Source organism: Rhamphochromis sp. 'chilingali', assembly GCF_963969265.1.
Source record: "Rhamphochromis sp. 'chilingali' genome assembly, chromosome: 2".
Classification (NCBI taxonomy): Eukaryota; Metazoa; Chordata; class Actinopteri; order Cichliformes; family Cichlidae; genus Rhamphochromis; species Rhamphochromis sp. 'chilingali'.
In genome coordinates, this window is record NC_137930.1 from 2,571,904 (window position 1) to 2,583,150 (window position 11,247).

At 46.2% G+C, this 11,247-nt stretch overlaps 1 protein-coding gene across 1 annotated transcript; it reads left to right on the forward strand.

Annotated features, from left to right (window-relative positions):
- On the forward strand, positions 1-5,664 carry LOC308390221 (zinc finger protein 277-like). Its single transcript, XM_080871976.1, has 10 exons — positions 1-68; positions 589-784; positions 1,059-1,147; positions 1,261-1,343; positions 1,579-1,670; positions 2,373-2,483; positions 2,885-2,981; positions 4,083-4,125; positions 4,211-4,385; positions 4,580-5,664. The coding sequence occupies exons 1-10, from the start codon at positions 41-43 to the stop codon at positions 4,767-4,769; spliced, it is 1,104 nt and encodes a 367-aa protein (XP_080728102.1). The 5' UTR covers positions 1-40; the 3' UTR covers positions 4,770-5,664.
- The last annotated feature ends 5,583 nt before the right edge of the window (positions 5,665-11,247 follow it).

Here is an 11,247-nt window from a genome sequence, read left to right on the forward strand (position 1 = left end):
TTGGTTTGGTTTGTGTTATTTGCACCACGTGACACCAGACATGGCCGCCAGCGAGCCGAGTAAAGACGGTAAGTGTGACCTTTTAAACGTGTCCGCGGCTTTAATGCTGATATCTGGTGGTCTGCGTGCAAAGGTTTGGGTGTCGGTGACTCTCCGAGTCTGTGGGAATCCACAATCAGCAGAAAAAAGGCTAAAAAAAATCAGAAAAGCAGGCGGGAACCCGCCCGGCTAAGCTAGCAGGCTAGGAAATAGCTGGGCTGCTAACTGTGATTATACAGCAATCTCTATATTCAGTCAGTACTCAGTCTGACAGCTGTGAAGTTTATTCAGGATTTAACAGCGTGTAAAGTCTGAGTTCGATTAATGAGTTATTTAATTCATTAATTAATTTATTTTTTTACTTTTAGATCATAGTTTTGTCCCCACGGGTGATGAAAATAATTGTATACAGACAGATTTTTGTAGATCAGAGGGAAATGCTTCTTCATGCCAGGCTGTACATTCTCGCTTCCGCTTGGTTTTGACTCACCTGGTCTGGAGTAGAGTGTGTGTGGTATATAAGGTGTAGTCTCTCTTCTGCTTTCTCAGGTAAGGACAGCATTCTGGAGCCGCTGTGTTTCCCCGATCAGCCGGCTGACATCTCCAGCCCTCCCGGTGTTCAATGTCCCGGCTCCGAGCCGCTGGTCTGCCTGTTCTGCTCTGAGTCCGTCCCACCGCCGCGGAAAGACGTCCTCCTCAGACACCTGCTGATGGAGCACAAGCTTGTCATCGCCGACGTCCCAAAGTACGAGCCACACATGCTCCGGCTCACTCGTTTAACTCTCGGGAACACGTTTGGATGTTTTTAGCATTTGGAACTCGATCATTTCACCAAAGACTTCCTGTAATTATTTGGGGTGATGGGGGGAAACCCTTACCTTACAAGTATAAATATATACAACAAGTCCAGCATGTCCACGCCTGTTAGTGTGCTGCTTTTATGAACCGTGACGAAGTGTTTCTGTGCGCCGGTAAACCTGGCTGTGAGTCGGTTTTTACTGACGAGTTTCCTCCATCAGGTACTTGCTGTACTGGAAGGGCAGATTCCTCGAGCAGCCGCTCACAGATTTCTGCAGCGTCATCAAAACCAACTCCACGGGCCCAGTCGGTGAGTTCACTCAAACCCACAGAGGACCTGACCTTTCAAAGTGAACCACGTACACTTCCTCCAGCTCTGATTAATGACTCATTAAAAACTCTTCTTCCTCGCTGACCTGACAGAGAAGCAGGAGGACTACTTCCTGCTGTGTGACGTCCTTCCAGAAGACAGAGTCCTCCGAGAGAAGCTGCAGCAGAAACGACTGGTGAGGAGACGTGACACTCGGAGCATCCTGAGTGAATCTTGTGCTGCTGGAAGTTTCGTTTCTTTTAAACTTTATTTTGAGGCAAAGTCTGAAAATCAGGAAAAATCAGAAAAATTGCAGATTTGAGTGATTTGACACGCTTTGTGTCGTTGTAACCTCTGCACTTTAAATATCTGAGCACTCTGAGGTAGTTTTCTGAAGAATTCCTCTGAGCTCTTCTTCTGTGCTCCCACAGGAGGAGGTCCTGGAGCAGCAGCAGAAGGAGCGAGACGACAGCAGCTTCCATCGTCTCTGCATGTTCTGCAGCGAAGAGTTCACGGGAAACAGGTAACGCGCCGCAGGATTCCCATCAGTCCTGGAAACCTCACGTGTGTTAGATTAAAGCAGACAGAAGGTAGAGCTTCCTGAAATCATGTGACTAAAAGCTTCTTTGCTTCCTGTAGTCATCTCTTATGATCCAACCCCCAAAAAGCTGCTTTGACCCATAATTCCATAAACATCATTCAGTGACATGTCTGAGCCTGAACCAAGAAGCTGATCTGAGACCAGTGCAGCTCCTCACCCTTCTTCCTCTCCTGCTAAGGGTCAGGTCTGAGACCTGTGCAGGTGTGCGCTGGTTCATGAATGGCATGAAGGTGTGACTCACTGGTGTTTACCACAGTTCTTGTGTGGATCTGTGTCTTACCTCCAGTTAAGCTTCCATCCATCCATTTTCAGTCACTGTGTTGGTTCGCAGATGCTCGGCCTCCCTCTGCACAGCCACCACCTCCAGCTTCTTGCGGGAGGACGCCGAGAGACATAACCCGCGTCCGCTCCGGGTCTCCTCACATTTGGACATGCAGCGGCCCATGGCGAGAGAGGCTGCTTCCCTCTGTCTGCCACTATGGGCACGCTGCGTGGATCTTGAAGTCTTGTCCAAATGGGAACTTCTGGACGAAGCCCAAAGGACTGCAGCGCAGTGCTAACAGTGATGATGTCAGCTGATGTTTTCTTTTGTTTATTAAAAATGGCTCCACGTGCTGTTTCCAGGTCGTCTCTGCTGAACCACATGGCCAGAGAGCATTCCTTCAGCATCGGACTGCCGGACAACATCGTCTACTGCAGCGAGTTCCTCGACACGCTGCAGGACAAACTGGACAGGTACGCTAATCGTTGCTTTTTATTCACAGCGTTAAGTTTTGTTTCGCGCGCCTTTTCATTTTGCTCCCCTCGCTTCAGTCTGCAGTGTCTGTACTGCGAGAAAACGTTTCGAGATAAAACCACGCTGAAGGATCACATGAGGAAAAATTGATCTCCAGCGCTAACCAGGTGCTGAACCAGGTGCTGTGAGCTCGGGGTAGCTGTGGATCAGGAGGTGCAGCGAAAGGTTGGAGGTTTGATCCCCGGCTCGATCCCAGATACTGAACCTTGGATTGTCCCTCCTGATAATATTCTTATTTACTGTGTCAGCCTGGATGCAAAAGTTTCAATCAAGTCCACTTCCTAGTCCTCCTCTGATCCTGTGTAAATGTCTGCTCGTGTCATCTCTGTATCGTCCGCAGTGATTGGTCGGACTGGCAGGCTCATCCGGTCTCTGCAGTGTGTCTGTTCTGTGATCACCAATCGGAGACGTTGGAGCAGATCTACGCGCATATGAAGGTACGGGAACGTAGAAGTTTCAGAGAAGGAAAATATCGTTTTCTGCTTTTCATCCCTGAAACGATTCTGCAAAGGCTTCTGGGAGAACGGAGACAGTGCACACTAACAGGAAACGATCTGCTTCCTGAGGTCTCTGCAAACATATGAATCCATCGTTCGCACAAAACATGGATTTTACTCAGAAAGTGCCCTCACACACAGACGGACCGAAGCTGAAGAGCTTTTAAAATGAAGCGCCTTTTATTTTGAAAAGTTTCCAAATAAATACATGATTGTCAAACCTTTAACGAGCAAATAAAAATGTTTCCTCGTTGTTGGGTCTGTGTTTCCACAGGCCCCGCTAGTTTAGAGACTTATTCATCATGAAGGAAACAAGACATAACAGAACATCTTCAACCGGTTTTTCACTCGCTAACGAGGGAAGTCTTTGGTCAAGAACCAGCTCTTGGAGCCCACGCCCCTGTCCTGTCTCAGGCCCGAAGTCCTTCAAAGAGCAGCTTCCCCCGTAGCTATTTATTGACATGGCAGTTACAATACAACACAAGCACCTCCCACGTAAAACCCCCCAATGGTTCTAAGACGTGTGTGTGTGTGTGTGTGTGTGTGTGTGTGTGTGTGTGTGTGTGTGTGTGTGTGTGTGTGTGTGTGTGTGTGTGTGTGTGTGTGTGTGTGTGTGTGTGTGTCATAAAAGCAGGAAGCTCACAACAGATCTGTCAGGATGCATCTGCAATAAAAGCTCCCCCAGCACAGAGTGGCTGGAGAGGTCAGAGACAAAGGAACGTCTTGATCCTATAGGTTGAACTCAGACCGTACAAATTTAAGAAACACGATGACAACATTCAACAATTAGACTTAACACTCGTGAACAATAAATAAATCTAGGATTGGACGTCGACTGCAGTCCGATTTTGTCGTTGATTAAACGTTCTGGTTTAAAGTCAGAACCAGTTTCCCAAACGTGACTCTAAGTTTGTGCTCACGAGTGACGAGTTTACCTGAGAGGCAGAAAAGTTTCTCTCTGCTTTCTGGTTTTGTTATTTATGAAGTCTGTAACGGGCGTCGCGTGCGTGACCCTGACATCTTTCTGTTTTGTGTTTGCAGGAGGCTCACGGCTTCGACCTCCACCTCCTTAAGACCGAGCTCAGTGGGTGAAATCGCCGTGGTAATTCGAGCGCAGTTTGCTTCTATTTCTTCCTTCTGAGTGTTTCTAATGTTCTGTCCTCCCTCAGACCTCAAGTTCTACCAGCAGGTCAAACTGGTGAACTTCATCCGGCGGCAGATCCATCAGAGCCGCTGCTACGGCTGCACGCGGATGTTCGACTGCCGGGCGGACGCCCTGCGTCACATCGCGGCTGAAGGTCACGTGATGAAACTGCCAGAGATGTCCGCCTGGGACCAGCCGCAGTAGGTTTAAGGAAGCGCCTGCAGAATTAACCAATGAGAGCGCGGGCTTTAAAGCTGGCGTACAGCTGCTGATGAACGTGGTCAACGCCACAGATGTTTACACTTCATTTGGAGTATCTTTATCAGCTGAGGAAAATGGCGTCCTTTTTGGGACTAATTTGAGCCTGAGCACTAAACGTCGTCTCGCTCCGCAGGTATTACTTCCCCACGTACGAGAACGACGCTCTCCTGTGCACGCTCTCTGACAGCGAGGAAGGCGACGGTGACGAGGAGCATCGCGGCGAGGAGATCCCGGTCATCGCGGAGGACATCTCTAACCTGAGAGCGCTGAAACAGTCCAGTGTCCTCAAGCAGCTGCTGAAGGAGCGAGGAGGCAGCAGCTAGGACCACAGACGGACACGTGTCATACGTTTGACTCAAAGGCGTCTCTGACGTCGGCTGAGCTCAGCTCATGGTGACCACATCCCACATGGCTGGAACGCAGCGGCACGGGTTTGAGTCCGGCCCTTTCCCTCTCAACTATTTCCTGTACGTCTCTACTTAGTAAAGATAAGAAAGGCAAAAGAAGAGTCCTCTCCACAGCTGGACACGCGGACGCCATGATGTCCGCTGAAACGTAATTGCTCTGCCTCGTGCAATGAAGCTGAAACATGCGTTTTCTTGAATATGAATTTTAGTACTCGAGTAAAAATGATTTTCTTTTGTAACTTGTAACTGAGCTGGATTCAGTGCTGTGGTGGACGAGCTCATCGTCAAGATGAGACGAGAGACTCTTTATTGTCATTGCACAGTCACACTTAGAACAACAGCACTACACAATTGCAAACTGTCCCGCGTCGGCACTACGCACAACACAAACAACACAACACAGGAACTTAATAAATGAAAAGAATGAGTGTATGTTTTACTGCACATTGTTATTATTATTGTTGTTGTTGTCCCCTCAGAAAGCCCAGGGACGTCTCGTGCCTGAAACATCTGTCCTATTTGGTGTTTCTGTTGTTTTTCTGCATCGCTTTGCTGAGCGACACCTGCCGTATGGTGGAGCCGAACTGCAGCGCTCAGAGTTTTCACCGCGTCCTTCGCGTCCAGGCTCACGTTCACGAACATGCAGCACTGAGGAGAGAAACGAGAGGTCGCTGCAGGAACTCACTGCTGTCAAACTTCCTGTTTTATCCTCATTTCGTACTCTGGCAGGCTGTAGGACATTTTGGACAATCTATAATCTTCTAACACAAAAACATACAAGTGTTCACTGAAGTAAACACACAGAGCAGTAGCAGATTTTTTTAAGTGTTTTATTTATTTTCATTTGCTGCTAACTGCCTTGTTTTCATTTGTAGTTTTTGTAGTAGGAAGAACTACAAAATCTACAAATAAACAAAGAGCAGTTAGCAAATGTAGTGCTCTCCACTATGTGAAGCCCTCACATGAATTTTTAGATTTTTCAGTTTAAGCCAATTAAATGAAATCCAAAAATTCAGCCCCAACAATCAAATGATCCCCTATGAGCAAGCACTCTGGCAACGGTGGAGAGGAAAAACTCCCTTTTAACAGGAAGAAACCTCTGGCAGAACCAGGCTCAGGGAGGGGCGGTCTTCTGCCATGACTGGTTGGGGGGTGAGGGGCAAAATTAAATCAAACATAAAGGAGAGCACAGCATATTTATGACAGGTCGGTGGACTGTGGCTCGAGTTCAAAAGATGCTCGAATCCCGCCTGAGGTGGTATGGACACGTGATTCGAAGCAATGAGAACTCAGCAAAAACGACTATTAAGGATCGACCCAGATGGACGCCGGCCTCGAGGCAGACCCCACAGAGCGGGACATTCGCTTCAGCTGAAAATCTTAGAGGCAACCCAGAAAGCTGCAGGAAACGCAACAGTTAAACCTTTACACCACACGAACCAGGCGATTCTCTTTCTGTTGTCTCTTGTTCCCGTACCGCTGGGCGCTGAAGATTTTCCACAGTTTGTCTGAGTTCTGCCATCTCTTGCCTCTGTTGTGCGTTTTCTAGCTCGAGTTGTGCGTTTTCTCGACAGAGTCGTGTGTTTTTTTGAATGTGTCGTGTGACATCGTTACTGAGTTCTATGTGTTCTTTACTGAGTTCTATGTAGTTTTCACTGAGTTGTGCGTTTTCTAGATTGAGTTGTGCGTTTTCTAGCTCGAGTTGTGCGTTTTCTTGACCGAGTTGTGTGTTTTCTCGACCGAGTCGTGTGTTTTCTTGAATGTGTCGTGTGACATCGTGACTGAAGTCTATGCACATTTCATTGACTCGTGCGAGTTCTTCGGTGAGTCGTGCGTTTTCTTCCCAGAGCTGTGCGTTTTGATGCCGGAGTTCCTCTCTCGTACGCTCCAGTTGGTCTAACGAATCTCCACTTGCCTGTGACATTTTTGTAAAGGTTTAAGGCTGAAGGGTGTCAAAGGGTAGCTGTGTCTCAAACAACTGGCTCTTTCTGCTGTAAACTGTTGAACGAGCTCCTATTTATAGACTCGGTGGGCGTGGCAGAGAATGCGATGTCGCTGTGACAAAACAATGATCCTTTGATCTTCTCAAAGGATCATTGTGATGTCGCCGTGACGTCACGATGATCGTTCGAGAAGATCAAAGGAGCGCTGTGGATCATTCTGCGCATGCTCAGATCAATGAACGGGAGAATTATTTGTAAATACTTTGCTAGCTAACAAAGGTGCTTTTAGCAACAGCTGGTGGTGGTTCGTCGCTATCAACCCTTAAACTCGTGAACTGGCTCTCTAGCTTTTCGATTGCTACTGTTGTCTATCACATATGTATTATTTGGAACCCAGCTTACCTGTAAAAACAGACACACAGCAGGTAACAGGAACTACTCGGTGCGCCAGCTCGGCACCACTAGGCTGTGTCCCAATTCAGGGTCTGCACGCTTGAAGTACGCGCACTACGCACGGTGCGTACTATAAGTATGAGAAGTGCGGAAGTGAGAGGCTTGTGAAATAGGACGGTCTTGCCTTCGTCGCGCTGCTCAGGTTGCCTAGCAACCATGATACTAACCGCGAGAAACGTGTCATACAGCTTTGTGTGACAGAAACGAAGGAGAACATGTTTTGTTCATTTGAGACCAAAGGACCGTAAAACATGATTGTTGGGCTTCATTCCTGTGCTGAACAGTCATTTAAGATTAGCTAGTAAATAACAATTAGCTGATGTTGGTCATGAGACTAAAGTCATCTCACTGTGGTAATGTAAATATAATATGGCCAATATTAAAGTTATAGTCAGATTATTATGATATATTACAGCAGTGAGCTTGAACAGTTGTTTATATGTCCTATCACCTTAAATCTTCACTCAAAGACGAGTATCTGTGACAGTGTGTATACAGATGTGTTATATATAAGAGACAAATATTGTTCGTTTAATACGTTGGCATTATTACATTTGGCTCAGTGCTTACATATGTGTATAAAGCAAATGTACGAGCTGTGATAACTGTGTCTGATAGAATGAAGAGTAGACTGATATATGAAATATTCCTTTATTGGGTGAGAAAATCAGACCATGTCATAACTGCTGTAAGTCACACAGAATAGACATCAGAGCCTTAAACAGGCTGACGTCTGCTAAATGGGTCAAACTGGGCAGAAAGTCTACAAACACATAACATCCTTATAGAATATGATGTAACACTATAGATCAACTTAGCTCAGAATATATAAAGCATATAAACAGTTACAGCAATATGATGCAACAAACACAGCAGCTACTGATCCAAAATCCTCAAAGCTTCATAGAACTGAAACCAACATTTATTTTAGCTCCATTCTGCTGCTGATACAGACTTTAGGTTTCTGAACATTAAACTTGTTGCTGCCTTTCATGGTGTGTAACTTGAAGGCCCTGAGTACTCTGAGTACTTTCTCCCACACTGGAAACACTGGGATGATCACATTATGTGAACATTACCTAATAAGACTGATTCAGCACAGACAGTTATGTTAAACTTTCCTAGCAGTCCTTCACAAACAGGGAACAGTCTGTCTATTCTCTCCATCTGTCAGCTGCTGCTGGCTCTTCCTCCTCCTCTTCCTCACACACTGCCGAGTTTGTCCTGGTGGATCATCAGGGGTGCAAAGCCTCACAGATGATGTGCAGCAGTGGGTCCCTCAGTCTGTCCTCACTCTGGACACTTGCAGTCGTCACACATGGACATCAAATGTGTGATAAGCTGCAGGATTCAAACACAAGTGTAACTTATAAACACACGTTCATACTTTTATTCCACAATCAGAGAGAAAGAAACAGAGAGAGAGTGCAGGACAGACAGACAGGTGACAGTCTCAGGTGTACACACTGCTACACAACAGCACAGAGAAGCAGGATTTAGTGTTTGTGTCATTACGAGTGTAAACAAGAAGAGTTCCAGATGGTACAGTGGACACATGTGTGACTGCTGTGATTAAAGCATCTTTCTTTCAGCTTAACGAGTGAACCGTCAGCTCGTTCAAACACACGTTAAAGTCCGTTTGGCTCGACACCACCGAACAGAGGCAGCAATATAACACAGCTCACATTAACAGTGCAGTGGATCCTGCTTGTGCCGTGATATTCAGGACTGCAAACCGAGCAGCATCACTGACTTTCAGCTTTTTGTGTTTGTGGATATATGACTGACTTTAATTATCCACAAAATCATCACATTCTCTGCAAGATTAAGGTCGACTATATATATATTTATATATGGGGCGATCGTGGCTCGACCCTATATTATCACGCCCAAACCTCGCAATAATAGCGGTGTAACAACTTGTTCTTTGTGACAAGATAAACATGTCTCCTATACAAGATAAACACACCTTTACAATATTGACCACAGAAATGTACAATCAAGAACATTTTAACTGCTGGAACCATCTATTAAACTTCTTTATACATAAGCCATTTCTGTGACACTTACAGTATGTCTCTACCAGCTTTGCACATCTACAGACTGAAATCCTTGCGCATTCTTCTTTGCAAAACAGCTCCACAACTGCTCTGTGATGGCCTCAGAGGAGAATATTGGGAGCAACAACACCATGAAGTCCAAAGAACACCCCAGACAGGTCAAGGATAAAATTATTGAGAAATTTAAAGCAGGCTTAGGCTACAAAAAGATTTCCCAAGCCTTGAACATCCCACGGAGCACTGTTCAAGCCATCATTCAGAAATGGAAGGAGTATGGCACAACTGTAAACCTACCAAGACAAGGCCGTCCACCTAAACTCACAGGCCGAACAAGCAGAGCGCTGATCAGAAATGCAGCCAAGAGGCCCATGGTGACTCTGGACGAGCTGCAGAGATCTACAGCTCAGGTGGGGGAATCTGTCCATAGGACAACTATTAGTCGTGCACTGCACAAAGTTGGCCTTTATGGAAGAGTGGCAAGAAGAAAGCCATTGTTAACAGAAAACCATAAGAAGTCCCGTTTGCAGTTTGCCCCAAGCCATGTGGGGACACAGCAAACATGTGGAAGAAGCTGCTCTGGTCAGATGAGACCAAAATGCAAAACGCTGTGTGTGGAAAACTAACACTGCACATCACTCTGAACACACCATCCCCACTGTCAGATATGGTGGTGGCAGCATCATGCTCTGGGGGGGCTTCTCTTCAGCAGGGACAGGGAAGCTGGTCAGAGTTGATGGGAAGATGGATGGAGCCAAATACAGGGCAGTCTTGGAAGAAAACTTCTTGGAGTCTGCAAAAGACTTGAGACTGGGGCGGAGGTTCAGCTTCCAGCAGGACAACGACCCTGAACATAAAGCCAGGAAACAATGGGATGGTTTAAAACAAAACACATCCATGTGTTAGACTGGCCCAGTCAAAGTCCAGATCTAAATCCAATCCAGAATCTGTGGCAAGATCTGAAAACTGCTGTTCACAAACGCTGTCCATCTAATCTGACTGAGCTGGAGCTGTTTTACAAAGAAGAATGGGCAAAGATTTCAGTCTGTAGATGTGCAAAGCTGGTAGAGACAGACCCTAAAAGACTGGCAGCTGTAACTGCAGCAAAAGCTGGTTCTACAAAGTATCGACTCAGGGGCTGAATAATTACGCACACCCCACTTTGCAGTTATTTATTTGTAAAAAATGTTTGGAATCATGTATGATTTTCGTTCCACTTCTCACGTGTGCACCACTTTGTGTTGGTCTTTCACCTGGAATTCCAATAACATTGATTCATGTTTGTGGCTGTAATGTGACAAAATGTGGGAAAGTTCAAGGGGGCCAAATACTTTTGCAAGCCACTGTAAATGCCAGCCGAGCAGCCTCAGGTAGTTCTCTAAAACATTTTAAATTATAAAGCTGGGTTTCACTACACCCTGAGAGGTCAGTGAAGGCATCAGCGAGCTCATTTACCATCTTACAGTCTTCCAGTTTGATCTTCAGACACTCTGTCACCTGTCCCGACTGCTCCTGAGCTGCTGCCTCTTCTGGACAGAGCCCGCTGATCTACACACACACACACACACACACACACACACACACACACACACACACACACACACACACACACACACACACACACACACACACACACACAGGTGAAATCTCTGGTATCTGAGGCACACAGTTGATGTAAAGGTAGGTTGGCTGTAAAAGGGGAGGAGCTAAAACATATATTTGAACTGTGATTCATGCAAAGCTACTCTAGTGGAGCAGAAGTAGAAACCCTTGATGTAATTCCTGTCTTCATGCGAACGTGCTATAATTCAGTCCGCACACAAATGTCCCCATGTCTGCTGACCTTGCAGACTTTTGTAAAAACTTGTGCTGTCAGCGTTAATCTCGTTAAAATGATGCTAACGCCATAACCGCATTAACACGACAAATCTGCCTTAGCGA